This window comes from Anolis carolinensis, chromosome 4 (assembly GCF_035594765.1).
Source record: "Anolis carolinensis isolate JA03-04 chromosome 4, rAnoCar3.1.pri, whole genome shotgun sequence".
NCBI lineage: Eukaryota > Metazoa > Chordata > Lepidosauria > Squamata > Dactyloidae > Anolis > Anolis carolinensis.
In genome coordinates, this window is record NC_085844.1 from 201,388,168 (window position 1) to 201,405,349 (window position 17,182).

The following is a 17,182-nucleotide window of genomic DNA, read 5'->3' on the forward strand; positions in this document are numbered from 1 at the left end:
GGCCCATGAGGTCACAGAGAGTTGGAAGTGGCTGAACGAATAAGCAACAAATTTTGATGTGTCTCACAGTTGTGAATGTGGCAAATGTGGACATTTGTAAATCATATGTTCATTTGACAAATTGTGTGAAATCTGAATTATGTATCATCTTCTTGTGAAACAGATTTTCTCCTACAGTAGATCAGGGATCCTGATTAAAATGTTAATTATTAATCTAAAGGTTTACATAAACAGCTGGGCTAGCTGAAGCCAAGGATAGGAAAAAGACTTACACTTCCTTTTACCTTTCAATTTCTAGATGCTACAAGATTGTCCGAAAGCTCGCAGGGAGGTGGAGCTCCACTGGAGGGCATCTCAGTGTGCTCATATAGTGAAGATTATAGATGTCTATGAAAACCTTTACCAGGGTCGAAAATGTCTTCTCATAGTCATGGAATGGTGAGTATTGCTGATTCTGGGATGAAGCAAACAGTGCTCTTTACCCTTCTTGGGCATTACTCACACCTTAAAACCTTGGAGTCACTCAGAAGTCAAAATAACAGGGGGCTTGTTGGTGACTTTGTTCAGTACTCATCCACTTACAGTAGAGTCTCACTTATCCAAGCTAAACGGGCTGGCAGAAGCTTGGATAAGCAAATATCTTGGATAATAAGGAGGGATTAAGGAAAAGCCTATTAAACATCAAATTAGGTTATGATTTTACAAATGAAGCACCAAAACATCATGTTTTACAACAAGTTTGACAGAAAAAGTAGTTCAATACGCAGTAATATTATGTTGTAATTACTGTATTTACGAATTTAGCACCAAAATATCACGATATATTGAAAACATTAACTACAAAAATGGCTTGGATAATCATGCTTTCAGACTATCGATACATTTTTTTCTCCCTAAAAACAATCCTATGTAAGCCCATCTGTCATTCTACTAGTCAACAAAATCCTTATAAAAATCTGGAATGTTTGACCAATTTCCTTGTGAAAATATAACCATATCAAGTGGTAGTTTCTAGGTTAAAATTCTAGATTTTAATGATAATGTCATTTTAAATAAGTTTATTGTTCTCCTTAATTTTGGGGATTGTAGGATTATTTTGTTATTTATTTATTAAAACATGTATAATCCACTTTTTGAAGAAATATATACAAAGTAACATACAAAACATTTGAAATATAGCCAGTTTTGAAAAGTTTTTAAAAGGCCATGACCCATCTCTCCATGTGGTTGTTTGCTCTTAACAGTGAGCCATAGAGAAGTTATCTGTCTTTCACATATTTTATGATCAGACAGGTACATACAGGAAGAAGTACTTCCTTAAGGATAGAGATCTAAATTAATTTAGAATTTTGAAAAGCACTACTAGCATTTTGCAGTTAGGCTGGTGGTTTAATTGGAGCCAACACAATGTGCCATGTATTTTTTATATGATGTTCCTATTACCAATGGAGTTTCTGTCTGTTGTTCTAACTGCACAGGTCTGCCTGGTCTTCCATCGTGACAAAGAGAGATTCTGGGTTGTTAGATATGATAATTCCTATCCACAAGACCACTATCATATTAGAATTCATCTTCTATTTTTGACTGTCATTGAGCCATCTAAACCCGAATCCAGCACCTCAGCAATCTCACCCAACTCTAATGACAGTTGGCTATTATCAGCAAACTTCTGACACCCAATTCATCCATCCAATGGTTCTCATGTAGATGCAAATGGCATGAAATAGAATTATGCCCCCCATAGCTAATTGATTGAATTCCTCCAGTGTTACTGCATGTACCGTATTTTTCGCTTTATAAGACGCACCTGATGATAAGACGCACCTAGTTTTCAGAGGAGGAAAATGGGGAAAAGACCCCCTACTACAATGAAGCTTGAGCCCTGCCACATGCACAATGGAGGACCTTCTCATAGCAACCCCAGAGGCAGCTATTGCTCAAAGGGCATTTAGTATAATGCCAAATTTATACTTTGTCGTTTTTTATACACAATAACTGTATTCTCCATTTGCTTCTGAAAGATAAATAAATTATTACTGTTAGTTTCATCATCTATTGCTTTTCACTACCTTATGTGCCATCTCTTTATATTGTAAATAACATTTGGTTTTACAGTGTTTCTGGCTCAGTGATTGATAGGAAGCTGGGCAGGCATAATAAAATGCCCTTTTCAAGCCAAGATGGGGGCTTTTCCTTCACAGACATCTGCCACAAGATACACTGCCATGTAATGCAGTTTGGAGCAGCATTGTATGGTCAGCGTAGACTCATATAAAGCAGTTACACTGCACTGAGATGGGTCTACAGTTCCAGAAGCATTCTCGCCTGACATTTCGCCTCCATCTATGGCAGGCATCCTCAGAGCTTGTGAAGTCTGTTGGAAACTAGGCAAGAGGGGAATGTTAGGAGAAAAAACTCTTTGTCTGTTTGTGGCTGGTGTGGATGTTGCAACTGATCATCTTGATTAGCACTGAATAGCCTTGCATTTCAAAGTCTAGCTGCTTCCTGCCTGGAGGATTCAATGCTAATCAAGGTGGTCAATTGCAACATTCACACTTGCCTCCAACAGACAAGAGTTCTTTCTCCCACCCTGGACCTTCCACAGATATATAAATCCCACTTGCATAGTTTCCCACATTCATAACCTCTGAGGATGCCTGCCACAGATGTGGGCGAAACGTCAGGAGAGAATGCTTCCAGAACATGGCCATACAGCCCGGAAAACTCATAGCAACCCAGTGATTCCGGCCTTGAAAGCTTTCGACAGCCTAATAGGAATTGTGGGAGTTGAAGTCCAAAACACCTGGAGGGGCGAAATGTACCCATGGCTGGCCGTTGACCATATCATGCATGGATAGGGCAGTGTAATTGGGCCCATCTTTGGAGAGGAGGCTTCACTCTTCTGACCGGATGGCCAACCCGGAAGTATCCTTGCCATACACGTGACGCGTCTCTCTCCGCTTCGTTCCTATCTCTGTGTTCCGTGCTCCCCTGCCAGGGCGCCTCTTCCCGGCGTCCGCGTTCTGCCCAGAAGCATGAGCCCCGGCGGGCGCCGTAGTGAGGGCTGGGCGGGGCCAGCGTAGGCCCAGGCGGGCAGGGCCTGGGGAATCTGTTCGGGCGCAAGCGGCGGAGCCGGGTCACCGAGCAGGATAAGGCCGTCCTGGTGAGAGAGCCCAGTGGGGCTGGAGGGAGGGAAGGCAGGCCGGCCGGCCGTGGGAGCAGCAGGCCCTCAGTCGGCGAGAGAGGCGCGCCTCTCACCAGTCCCTGAGGCTTCCGCTTCCTCCCTGGCCTTGAGGAGGAGATGAGTCTGCACCAGGCCAGGGCGATCTGCGGACGCGTCCAGGAAGGGAGAATGGGGCGATCTGTGCCGCGATCGCCCCATTCTCCCTTCCTGGACGCAGATTGCGTTTATAAGACGCACTGACTTTTTCCCTCTATTTTGGGGGGGTGGGGGAGTGCGTCTTATAAAGCGAAAAATACGGTAACTGTCCCTCAGATAGAAGCAGGATCACAATGGACACTGTATCTCTTACCTCTGCCTCACAGAGTTAGTCCATTTATTATGTTTGATACCATGGTAGGCACTAGGTTTAATGCAATTAGTCCGTCATACTGTTGATAGCTTCTCTTTCAGTTGATAGTGAATCCACTCCGGGAGATGTCCCTAGCACTTTGGATAGCTTTTTTAAAATTCAGACTGAAACCCCAAGCTGATTCACTGCCTCACTAACATGGAAGCCACCTGCTAACACTGCATATACTGTTAGTACCTTCTCCGAGTTGAAACCTCTGAAAGCTGATTGCAAAATTGTCTCCTACCAACACTTCCTGTTTACATCATGCAAGCTTTTGTACCTTTACTGGTTTCTTCAAGAGGCAAAACTATTCAAACGTATAGGCCTACATTTTGTCCCAAGTATTAATTTTGGCTTCAGAGAAGGCCCTGTCCCATTTAAGAGCCAAAATGTAGGCTTTTGTCTTTTAGCACCATCACGTTTGTTTCCTTTATGATTTTTAACATATTTTCCTGATGAAGAAGTCAGCTTCCTCATAAAGTTATCACTGTTTTGTGGACACTGGATTTTGTTGTATTTTGTGGCATGGACAACAAGACTAATGAATAGATAGTTCATTTGAAATCCAAATACAGGGGGTTAGTTACATCTTCATTGCTGTTCTAATTTGTCCCTGGTATTGGTTGGAGGAGGTCTGAGCATGTTTTCAGTGCTGTGGTTAATTTTACTTGAACTTTGGATATCCCAGTATTTGGTAGTCACAGTCATATTGAGATATGTGCTGATGGTTTTTACCACTACGCTCCTTCTTCAGATAGTCTGAACCCCAAGATCTTAGATATGATACAAAGTCCAAGAGAAGACAGAACTTGAGCCCTGAGAATAAAAATGTGTTGACAGTTTTATAGTTTGCCGCATCAGTAACTTTTATTGTGATAGTACTTTTTTTACTTCTAGCTTGGATGGTGGGGAACTCTTCAGTCGAATTCAAGACAGAGGAGACCAAGCTTTCACAGAAAGAGGTATGAAGGGATACCACATATGTCTTAAAGCGTAAAAAGAATTTACTGTGTGAGTGGTTTTGTTTCATTGCCTATGGAACTGAGTTTGAAGATTGTATTGTATGACTTTTGGCAAAATGACTGTATTTAAGGCAATAACTCAGTTCATATTCAATCTAATGTGACATGATTTAGATGAAGTGTCGACAGACTTCAGATTTGTTGGATCAACATTGTTTTGTTTGATTTTTTTAGTAACCCCTAGATCCATAAAAAGTGCTAGGTAGGAAATAGTAACTTAGGAGTAGATTATGATGTAATAAGTTGGTGCAGGATTTGAAACCCATAACCATAAAAAGAATAGGTGTAAGGACAATCACTAAAATATGTGTGTGTGTGTGTGTGTGTACAGTGTTCCCTCACTTATCGCTGGGGTTAGGTTCCAGGACCACCCGCAATAAGTGAAAATCCGTGGAGTAGGGACACTATATTTATTTTAATATTTATACATTATTTTAGTAGTTATACACTATTTTAAGTCTTTATCAACCAATCGTGTGTTGATAAATTGCCTCCCTTCTCCTCCCGTTGCTGCTTGGACTCCTTTTCTCTCCCTTTGGCTTCTCCTTCCCCGTTCTTTAGGCTGTAAATTGTAATTTTTTATTATTTATAATAGTCTTTTAGAGTTTATTGAAAAACCGTGAAATAGCGAATCTGCAAAAAGTGAACCGCAAAGTAGTGAGGGAACACTGTATTGCATCCTGCAGTATTAAAAGAAATATAAATAAATAAGGTTTTATTATTATTATTATTATTATTATAAACAAAAATGCAAGCACAAATCTACATCAGAGTTGCTACAGAACAACAAGCTGACTTGTTTCACTCTTGTCATGTAACTCTTGCATGACTGCTTAGAGATATGTAGCAAGATCTTGATCTACCTTCTGCCTACCTCTGACTGAAACGATTGCAGAAGACTCACAAGCTTTTTAGATTCCTCTTAGCCAAAGCTCCTGGTGTGGTCTCAATGGTCAGTCTGTAGTTAATCTTGTCCTTTCATATGAGTGCTGAAAATGAATTCCCACACACTGGAGGGGCATTTCAGTTAGTTTCTGATTCTGGGCAAGTACTTTAGATATCGTTTGCTAGTTTGGGAAGATAGCAAAGTGTGAATAGCACTAAATCAAAATGAAGATTATGTGCAGAGACACATAACCTGTAGAGCTTGGAAATGTTAACTTTTTTGGGAAAGTTCCCAATTCCTGTGGTCAATATGACAATGGCAAGTGGATTCTGAATATGTGATCCATACACGTAGTTTTTCCAAGCTCTGTATCTTAATCAGTTGTATAGATCTTTATATTCCCTTCCATCCCAGCAGTAGCCAACAGTGTGGAACAAAGAAGAAAACATATTGTGTGTTTATGTCAGGAGAATGTATATTTTGTTTAGATGTTGAAGAGACATTACAAGAAACATGGAGCTGCCACTGAAAATGGAAATCAGATGTAATATTCCTTTTTTCCTTTTCCATTACATGAGACTTGCACTTTTAGTAGCAGTTCCACGTATCTTGGAATATTTTCTTCTGCTCTGAAATGTGCTCAGTCAATTTTGTGTCTTCGTTATTGTCACTGTCTTGTGTGTGAAAGCTTTTTCCTGTTTAATAAATGAGAAAAATGTATTTTTTCTTTTCTTTTTTTAACAGAGGCTTCTGAAATAATGAAGAGCATTGGAGAAGCCATTCAGTATTTACATTCAATCAATATCGCACATCGAGATGTTAAGGTACTATTGGCAATAGATGTGAGCAAAGGCTGCATTGTAACCATATTGTAACACAGCAATTATGCAGCTGCTCATGATGATCAAAGAAGATTCCTCAAATTCTGGGAAGAACTCTAGATGGTTTACATCATATAGTTCCTTTTAAAATTAGAAATGGGCCTTGGGATATCCTTATTTGCAAGATCATGTTGTATTTTCTGTCATAGCTGAAGAGATTCCCAGGTGTCAAAAGCAAGGTTTTTAGAGAAAGTGACTTCCTAGTAAAGTGGGAAGACAGTGTAAAAATTAAATTCTGACAAGGATAATACACTGCTCCCGAGGAAGCGTAATGGGCTTGGCAAGCTTCCTTTTCTTTGGTTGTTACATAACTGCACATCACCTTCCGGTAGTTTAATTCCATTCCTTATTTGGTCTGTGGCCAGGCATGCACCCTCTCCTACATTAAAAGTCCTCATCAGGAAAACAAGTTCTTCTTTGTTCAAAGGACGTGAAATTAGATTAGGAACTTGAGCTCAGTTGTTGTGTTCCTATTATTATAAGCATGTGAGCTCATATTAAAATAATATATAAAAGGGGTGTGTGTGCTCACAGAACAGAATTCCCCAAGTGCTATGAGTTATATTTTGCTGTGTTTCTGTTCTGAATACAAAGCTATTGTTTTCAGCTGAGCTATTTTATCATCATCATCATCATCATCATCATCATCCCATTTTTCTCCCCATGAAGACTCAAGGCAGCTAACATCTATCCACACTAAACAGTTTAAAAAGAGAAATACAAAAATTAAAAAAACAATTCATAACAGTGTGGTAAAAACAGAATGAAAATACAGCAAATACATTAAAATGACCTTTAAAACTCATATCTGCCCAATATCCCATCCATGCTCCCCAGAGCCTCCCCTTACCCTCCGCTTATCTATTTAGTGGGTAGACCTGCAACAGTAAATATCAAATGCATATATGATTCTCTCCTACATACATCTCTTTTTCCCATATTATTAATATTGAAACAGAGAGGGACATAATAAGCATTTAATAGTATGTGTGTAAGGATGTGTGTGTATGTATGTTTTATTGTTATTTTCTCTGCCCTCTTTGTCTTCTGACCACAAGCAGCTCATAGATTAAAGGGAGAGGAACTCTTCACCCAACATTGCATCAGAGTCTCACCCCCACTTAGTCCACAGGCTGCTATTGTTTCTGCTTTCACTATTGTATATGAACATCTATTCATGTTGTCATTCGTATGCAGAGATGCCTATTTATTTATGCATGTTGGGATATATTTGTATTCTTAAAGAGCAGAAATACACATCATTAACATGCCAGACGCGTATAGATATTGTACACACAATCTAACGGTTGATCATGTCTGTTCCTTTCTCTATTGAACCCTTATCCAGGAAAACCACACGCTTGCATGTATTTTTTAAAGAAAACATCAAGTGAAAGGTCTTATAAGATAAAACTCCCAGCAAAACAGGACCATCAGTAATAGAGTGATCATATTTGATAAATAAAATATTCAAAAGTGAATCTGTGTATAATGAAGTAGAGTACCATCAAAATACCACATCTAAATAATTTATTAATAACCAATAATGCAGAAAAAGAGGTAATTATCTACATAGGGAGTGCCAATGCTTATATGAAAGAAATAATGGAAATCTAATGATGAGCTATACCAGGAATTGATACATGAACAAACATTTAACAAGAATTTGATTAGAGCACAGTCAGTAAAAAACAATGATAGAGGCAGTTTAGGAAAAATGTGGGGTTTTTTTCTGCATCAAAAAACATGGGTTTTTTTTCATACTCCCACTGGGTAAAGCCAATTTAGCTCCTATTGAGATCAAAATATATACTAACTACGGACACTATGTGAACACAGGTGAGGGAAATCTGTGATCCTGAGGAATGAAATAATTTAATTTGAGCTAGTTCTGTGTCAGTACTTGTGGGCAAGAAACTGTTTTCTTTTGTTATGATTGAGTCCATGTTATGCCATCCAGAAGCACTTTTCTGAGGAGGTGCAGATCTTCTTCAGTTTGATTCTGCCCTTGACTTGGATGTCACCAAATGCACAGTTCTGTCAATTAATATAATACAAGGTCCCTGTTTGGTTGGATGAATGTACGTTTTTTGTAGCTTCAGAATATGGGCAATGTGCTTATTGGGGTGTGGCCTAGCAACTCTGTCCTTGCCCATCTTGATATATATCACCCTTCATCGACAGGGGATTCTCCGGAGGTGTTGGCCATGTTGGCTGGATATAATAAGAGTTGACTCCAACACATGTAAAGGACACAGGTTTGGAAGTCTATGGCATTGAACAAGAAGGAAAAGACTAACTGATCCTGGGAGGTTATTATAAATGCCTCTCTATGAGTGGGATCTTCTGAGATTCAGTAATCTCTTCGATTGTGGCATCCATTTGGTGGAACAAGCGCCCCAGGGAGGCTTATCTGGCACGACTTTCATCTTTTCAGTGCCAAGCAAAGGCCTTTGCATTTCTCTAGACCATTTAAAATTATTTTGGTTTGTTTCTGCTCATTGTGTATTAGTCTGCCTTCTTCATGCTATCTTTCATGTTTTGTGTTTTAGTTCTTTCTAAGTAGTTTTAAGTCTACCATAGGGTATGCAGTGCAGTGGAAAATGTGATAACAAATTAATTAATCCAAGATTGACATATTTTTGATGTGTACTATGAATGGAACATTAATATTAAATTGTCTCATGAGGTAGTCTTTTCAAAATGGTGAAAAAAGAAACGTTCTTTTAAGCTGATTTTTCTTATTCTCTTGCAGCCAGAAAACCTCTTATATACTTCAAAAAGACCGAATGCTGTATTAAAACTAACAGACTTTGGATTTGCCAAAGAAACCACCACACATAACTCCTTAGCTACGCCATGCTATACACCATACTACGTAGGTAAGTAAATTGCTTGAGAAAATTCTGTCTCTCAGTTTTTGAGACACTACATTAATTAGCTTCCATCAGCTTTTTTCTTAGTGATAGTTAACTGATTCTGTGTTTGTGTGCCTCAGTGAGCTAGTGTGGTTTTCGAATCGCCACACTTACTCCATGTGATAGTATTGAAAATACCATATGGGTTACAATATGAGACTGCAGTATGCATTTTCCTCCTCTCTTTAGCTCCAGAAGTATTAGGCCCGGAGAAATACGACAAGTCCTGTGACATGTGGTCCCTTGGTGTCATCATGTATATTTTGTAAGTAAGATGCCTCATCTTTGATGTACTGCTTGGCATGATACCTTGATTGTATATTTCTCTATGTTCGCACAGCAGGGTGAAGTTGCAGAACATAGGCACCAATGATCTGACCCTTCTCTGGGATTCTATTAAGTAAAAAAAAATAAACCAAAAAAACAAAGAGGGTGTACCTTTAGCATATTTCCATTCTTTATTCAGTCAGTTTGGGAACAGTCCTGGAAGCACTTTGAGAAGGAGTGGATACCAAGGTAGCTCATCATTCCATCTCAGGAGCAAATGCTAGAATACAGAAATAAAATGGGATGTATTTGGGCATGTAACTCGGGCCTAGCATGTAAGTTTTATTATTGCCCCAAGGAAACAGTACAAAAGATGGCAAGTAATGTACAGTAAGACCCCTGTAAATGTTGAACACATATTCATGGTTTCACTTACCTGCTTCTGGGAGAAAATGGTCTCGAGAAATTTGCCAAATCCTTCAGATGGCTCTATGGTATTCTTTCCCAAGAAGTTACCATGAAGCCTTTTACACAATAAATATGTGAAAAACAGTGGAAGCAGCAGCACTGCCTTTGTGTTGGCACAAGAGCAATTCTATATTAAAGGCATAAGGAAACAAGCAATCTTGTTACTACAGAATGTATTTCCACATAGGGGATGTTCCCAACTGGACTGCAGTAACTTAATGCTGCAGATATGACTGAATGTCCCTAGGAATATGCTAGGCCCTCCAGCGCATCTCTATTGCATGCTGCACCTGGAAATCAGATAATTCAATGGCATTTGGTGATGTCTATAGTTTCAGGCAACCATGGTCCAGCTGGAAAAATATCCTCTGCAGATACGGGGATCTTACTGAGTATGCATGCACACACTCTCACACATACACAAGCACAGTCTAAAGGAGTATGGCATTACATTTTAATGTGCCAGTTGTCTGTGCATCACAAAGATACTTAGAAGATATCGCCATCTTTAGAGACGTCTATGGTCTACTGGGAGGGCCTTGTCTTGGTCACACTACCCATTCAAGCAAGCTTGGTGGGAACATGGGAGAGGGCCTTTTCGGTGGCTGCTCCTAGGCTGTGGAGCTTCCTCCCGAGTGAAACCAGGATGGCACCATCTCTCCTGGCCTTCTGCAAGTAGGTCAAGACCTTCCTCTGCCAACAGGGAAGGGTAAGGGGAGGCTCTGGGGAGGGTGGATGGGATTGGGTGGATATGAGTTTTAAAGGCCATTTTAATATATTTGCTGTATTTTAATTCTGCTTTTACCACACTGTAATTATTTAATTGTTTTTAACTTCTGCATTGCTGTTTTAAAACTGTTTAGTGTGAATAGATGTTAGCTGCCTTGAGTCACCATGGGGAGATAGGCAGGATATAAATAAAGATTATAATAAGATTTAGAGTTAGCTACAACTGGAGGGACGTTTAATTTCTCATGTCTTAAGTTTCTCACTTCTCAGTTCATCTCCTTTTTTCCTCTCCTTTTTACTTAATTTTCCAAAATGCCAACTTTGCTGCCATATCTGTTGCACCTCAGATTAGCTTCACCTTGCTATATACTCCAAAATGCACACAGGTTGAAGTATTTTCAGTTTATTAGAAAATAGAAGATAAAAAGTTCTTTAAAAGCAAAAGTAAAGTTCCAAAAGATTGTTGCAAAATAAACCCATAGAGAATAATTCCAGAAATCACAAGGAATAAACAAAGTCCCAATAGAGCATGACAAAGTCCCAAGAACATGAACACATAGGCTGCAAGATAATCCAGGAAAACGAGAGCTTGCTTCTTGGTAGAACAAAAGTTGCTTTGACAAAGGTTTGTCTCCAAACACATTGCTTTAATACCTTTTTTAAAACATGAAAGCATTTCTTTGGCCTCTGACCTCCTTCTTGTTTGCTAGTCTCACACTCCTCTGAACCCTGAATTCCAAACCATCAGCTCGATCCAAAGCGCCTGCTTCATCAAGGTCAGCCTGCTCGTTAGTGTCAGCCAGCTTGCTATCAGATTGAGAACTATCCTCCTTTTCCAAGTCAATTTGCACCTGGCTAGTTTCAGTATCATCAACATCATTCCCTGCTGTGGGAAAAACTCCCTGTTCCTCATCGTCTACAACAGGGACATTTTGAACCTGATTTTGAAACTGAATACCATAATCCCCATCAGAGTCAAATCTGAGGTTCCAGCTGAGTCACAACAATATCATAGCCATTTTGCACTCCATTATTGGTGCGGCATTGTCCCTCCGTCACTTAATACAGTGAAAAGTACAATAGGCTATGTTATCTAATTGGTATTTGCAATACTAGTAAACAAAATTGAACAGTTAAAAAAACCCCACAGATGTACATCAGATCGTTTTGGCATTTCAAACTGAATTCTCCTCTGCATGTCCTCTGACTTTTTCTTTTTTGTGCAGACTGTGTGGTTATCCCCCCTTCTATTCCAACCATGGTCTGGCCATTTCTCCAGGCATGAAGAAACGGATCCGGATGGGTCAATATGAATTCCCAAATCCGGAGTGGTCTGAAGTATCAGAAGAAGGTAAACATGTTCTTTTCTGGAAAGGGTGGAGGCAAAATGAATTTAACAAATGGTTTTAAAACTACATATGTATTGAGAGTGAACATGTGCAATCAACAATTGAGCAACTGTAAATGACATTTTTTTATGATGTTGTTTTTAGGAGGAAGGGCATTGGGAGGTGAGACATAAATGCAGCTTGCTATAGTCCAGGGAAAATGTCTCTCAAACATTCAGACATTGGTCACCTCTGCCATACAAAACGTGAATTACAATGTTAATTAGGATTGCATTCTTAAATGATCAATTCACCTATGCAATCTTTCCCTTTTCCAAGCTTCTTCTCCATGGTGAGGAAAAAAGGAAGGGAAACAGGGGATTGCAGAAAAAACAGAGAAGAAAGAAAAGTGGCCCATTCACAACTGACCTCAGACCTGCCTACGTCTGGGATGTGTTCCTTATTAGATTTACCGCTTAGAAAAAGAGGTCTATGGACAAAGGAGAAAAGTTACCCATCCTTTCTATGCATACCAACAGGAAATCTAGTCCCTTTAAGTGTGGTGAAAATTACTTCTTAAAAAATACAAGATTGTGCCACACGAAGAAAAGTCAAAAGGGAGCTTAGGAAAAGCCCTATAACAGTTAAGAGAGAATTGGATGTGTAAGCTTTCATTATGTAGGTATTATCATAGAGAGCAAAATAACTTTTGCTTTTGATGGAGCTTGGTCAGAAGATTAATGGGCTTTTAAAAAGGAGCCCGGGGCTGTGGCGCAGAAGGGAGAGCAATGAGTCACTGACCAGGAGGTCATAAGTTCGAGGCCCGCTCGGAGCTATGTTGTTCGTCTTTGTCCTGTGTTAAAAAGGCATTGAATGTTTGCCTAATATGTGTAATGTGATCCGCCCTGAGTCTCCTTCGGGGTGAGAAGGGCGGAATATAAATGATGTAAATAAAATAAAAATAATAAATAAAGGAGAAAAATAATAGAATTATAAAAACACCCCTTTTGAAGTGGGACTTAAAAACAGAGGAAATCAATAAACAAATAAATAAATAAATAAATCCCCAGGATGAAGTGGTATCATTATAAAGAGGTGAATGGGAAGAATGTGGCATGTACGTAATACAAAAACATGGAATCAAAATGATTCACTGCACTAGAGAGATAGCAAGCAACTTAATAAGACATATATATGACTGGTCCTGGAGGGAGGGGGTGAATGGGAGAGGGAGGGGGGAAAGGGGAAAATAGTGGAAAAGGGATGGATACAAGTAGGGGACAAGGGCGATTACATAAACATTTTTAAATCTCTGTTTTGTTAAATTGTTAAAATATATGTAAAAATTGTCTACATTATCTTGGAATCTTCCTCATGAGGAAAAGTAATTACTTATTTGTCCCATTTTTTTAAAAAAAAAAGTATTTCCAGCAAGAGGGGGGGATCCTAGATTGGCTTGGGTTTGCATTCTCATGTGTAAAAGCAAAGTAACTCTTTCTGATTCACCTGATCTGACCTTTTCACACATGAATACCTATTTTTTTTTTAAAAAAAATACTTGGATGTAAGATGCAGGGTGGGTCCCCATTATAAAAAGTGGCTTATGTGTGTCTGTACTACTTCAGGTAGATCCATTCCCCTGTGTAAATGATACCACTCCTTTTGGGATTTCTCCTATTTTGAAGGATGATTGTAATTTTAGAATGTGGTGTCCAGGCGCAGAAAGTATCATTTAATGCTGCAATTTCCTTCTACTTTCAGTCAAACAGCTGATTAGAAATTTACTGAAAACGGATCCAACCCAGCGAATGACAATAACAGAGTTCATGAATCATCCCTGGATCATGGTAAGAATTTAGCTATTGTTTCTGGCAGGAAAAGGTAACTCTCCGAAATAGATGCAGGTGTCTAGGGTGAGAAACAGAAAAACAGATGATCCAAAGCATCTTCATGTGGAGGCTAATTTCCAAATTATTTTTCCTCTGCAGCAGTCAATGCAGGTGCCACAGACACCACTGCACACTAGTAGAGTTTTGAAAGAAGAGAAAGATCTATGGGAAGATGTCAAGGTGAGTTGTCTGCCTGATTTAGCTCACATATTTCCATCTGATTCTTCCTTGGCAAATACTTGATGCTGACCGTTGTTCAGGAGAGGATGAAAAAGCTATGTAGTCAATAAGAAATGCAGACTAATTCTTGTATTGAGGATTTCTAATTTGGAAACAGAAAAAAATGGGATCTGGGCAGTGATTTGGGGAAGGAGCCAATGATAGTATAGTACTTCTTATTATTCTGTGTGGATGAATACTTAAAACGATTTCATGTGTGAGCTGAACTGATTTATAGGATTTTCAATATTTCATTATATGAGTTTGCTGAAAGTTTAGCCTGAATTATGTTGATAGTTCCAAGTAGAGTAGAATCATTGAACTTGGAAAGTCAGCATGTATCTAAATGCCTTTAATGGGTCTAATTCAATGAAATTAACAGTTGAACTCAGCACTCATCTCCACTGCACCATGGAAGTTAGTTCTGTGTCACTAATCAGACATCTTCCTCTCTACTGCACTTTTAGGAGGAGATGACAAGTGCCTTGGCCACCATGAGAGTGGATTATGAACAAATCAAGATTAAGAAAATTGAAGACTCGTCTAATCCATTACTTATGAAGAGGCGGAAGAAAGCCACTGCCCCTGAACCTACAGCACTCCCTCACTGAAAGCTCAGTAGAGCCAAGCCCGGTGGTTGTGAAAGCAATAACTATATCTATATATTTTTTAAACAAATCAGAGATAAGACTGTCATATCAAGCGCATGGAATTAAGATCTTTATACCAGACTAGTTATTTTTTTAGCTGCCCCTCATGATTCTGACCTATCTAGGGTCAGACAGGAGACAGCTGCACTCTGTACAATACATAATATTATTATATTTTTATTTTTGTCCTGTAGGGGAAAATATTTTCAATAATTGGGTTTTTATTGGTTAAAATCTCCTGCTTTTCTCCCCCCAGAGACACTGAAATTCCTGTGATCAGCATATTTAAGGTGATATATATATATATATATATATATATATATATATATATATGCGCGTACATACATATATACATATGTATATGTATAGATCTCACTACTGTAGAGCTGAAATCCAGACAGTCAGAGTCATGTGCTAAGTACTGTGTCATTTTTAAGAGTTAAAGGCTATCAGTTTGCATCAAAAGAAGAATCAAGGCTGTTGAAGAAATGCCACCTGAAGAAAAGGCATTGTTGATACTGTGGTCTTCATTAAACACCAGTAACCATTCCTTTGCAGTTGGACCTTAAGTACAGTTTACAGGTCCTGGGAGATACTCAATTGTCCCACATGCAAGATACCTCTTTAAACTGGAAGCCTTTTCTCTCTCTCCTTCCCTCCCCCCTTCTTTCTCCTCCTTCCTCCCTCTCTCCTTTCTCCATCTCCCTCACTTCTCCCTTTCTCTGGGTATGCACAGGATTATTTCCCCCTTAATTGTAAGTTTTGTGGATAGTATGTAACAATGTGCTAGGATGTGTATTAAATGTGTGTAAGTGTAGACAGGAAGGCCCCACCCCACTTTTGTATTCTTGAATTTTTGAGGGGTAGCTGTCAAATCTATGATGCACCCAGAATTCAGTTATGATCTCAGGGTAATTTGGGTGAGTGGGGCGGAAAGCTGTTGTGTGATGGATGATTGTTCTGTTTCACTAGCTGAGGTGACCTTCCCAAAGCACTACACCAGCATATATCCTGTTGCCCAGTTTCATCACCATCTCATTCAACATAGAAGTCTAAATCTTGGTGCAGTTTAAAAATTCTGTGGTCAGTTGGCAGGCTCATCCTCCCCATCAATGAATCCTTTTCTACTGGATGCTGTATTAAGGAACAATAATGGAACAGCCACTTATATTTTCCAAGAATCCACAACTCATTGGAATGCACAACAAAGGCTGAAATTAGAGCTGTTCATCCCATTGCAAAATAGCTTGAGGTTTCGGTGGGTACTATTTGTCATCTCCCCACTCTGATGGAGTACCCTAAAAATAGGGCTTTATTGGGTGGACTCCTTGGTGTCTTTGGGTGTTATCTTGACAACGTAGCAGAACTGTTAATAATATGGTAAGAGGGCTTACCCATGAAACCAAAAGACTTTAGCTGGTATTTGAAGGAGATGAGATAGAACCTGTATGGGCTGTAGACTCCTGCCGTTACTCTAGTTTCTACTAGGAGACAGCTGCCTGAAGTCAAGCACTCTTAAGGCTTACTCTAAGTACTTTTGGTTAAGTACTTTCTTCAAAAAAAAGGTAAAAGGTACCTTAACATTTAATATTGCCTCGCTATGTTGGTGGTCAGTTCATTTGTCTGACTCTTTTGGTATATTTTTAGTCCATGAATGAATATTGTTTGCCATGTTTGTTTCACTGGCATTTTAATGTTTTTTAAAAAAATCCACACTTTCTTTTCTTTTCTTTTTTAAAAGAAAGGTCTAGCTTTTAGGTGACATTTTAGACACTGTATGGAATTTTCATTTGTAAAAAAAGGTTCAATTTTATTTGGTTGGTGTCTCATGCTGAAACAAATTATTTGATTTGCGTTCTCCATTCTGGATTAAAGACACCTAATACAACAGAGTCTACTTTTGCATGATCCATTATAATGAAACCATACTGTTTTGGGTTACCATCAGGTAGTGAGCTGAAGACGGCTTTCGTGGAAAAAAAGGTGGTGATGTCTGGAGCAGAAGAGTCCGATCAAAGCCCTTTCCAATTTTTAAACATTTTAATACAATTCAGTTTTTCACAAATATTGATTGCAAAATATACATACTAATGATGCTTACAAGCAGGTTATTCAAACATGTGGCTCTTTTAGCTTTAGCTTGTGTTTAAATAAAGACATAGGATTGAAGCAGAACTGCACTGGAGAATCACACTGTTAGCAGCTCTTTTCTACCTACCTATGCAAATTATGATGTAACTACTTTTCTTTGCACACACTCTTGTTTCTGCCAGCACCCAGACTTCACTGTATCTTGAACAGGTGAATTTAAGAATCCCAAGTGGGAGATTGTTCTTGTGCAGCTCTAGAT

General features: G+C 39.1%; 1 protein-coding gene across 1 annotated transcript in view; it reads left to right on the plus strand.

The window, feature by feature from the left end:
- Positions 1-16,724, plus strand: part of mapkapk2 (MAPK activated protein kinase 2) — a 110,580-nt gene extending 93,856 nt beyond the window's left edge. Inside the window, exons 2-10 of the mRNA XM_003224011.4 lie at positions 299-438; positions 4,473-4,537; positions 6,228-6,307; positions 9,120-9,246; positions 9,472-9,547; positions 11,973-12,097; positions 13,836-13,921; positions 14,063-14,143; positions 14,650-16,724. Of these exons, the coding sequence (XP_003224059.2) occupies positions 299-438; positions 4,473-4,537; positions 6,228-6,307; positions 9,120-9,246; positions 9,472-9,547; positions 11,973-12,097; positions 13,836-13,921; positions 14,063-14,143; positions 14,650-14,793 (924 nt within the window). The 3' untranslated portion in view covers positions 14,794-16,724. The remainder of the gene's footprint in view (positions 1-298; positions 439-4,472; positions 4,538-6,227; positions 6,308-9,119; positions 9,247-9,471; positions 9,548-11,972; positions 12,098-13,835; positions 13,922-14,062; positions 14,144-14,649) is intronic.
- Positions 16,725-17,182: the final 458 nt, after the last annotated feature.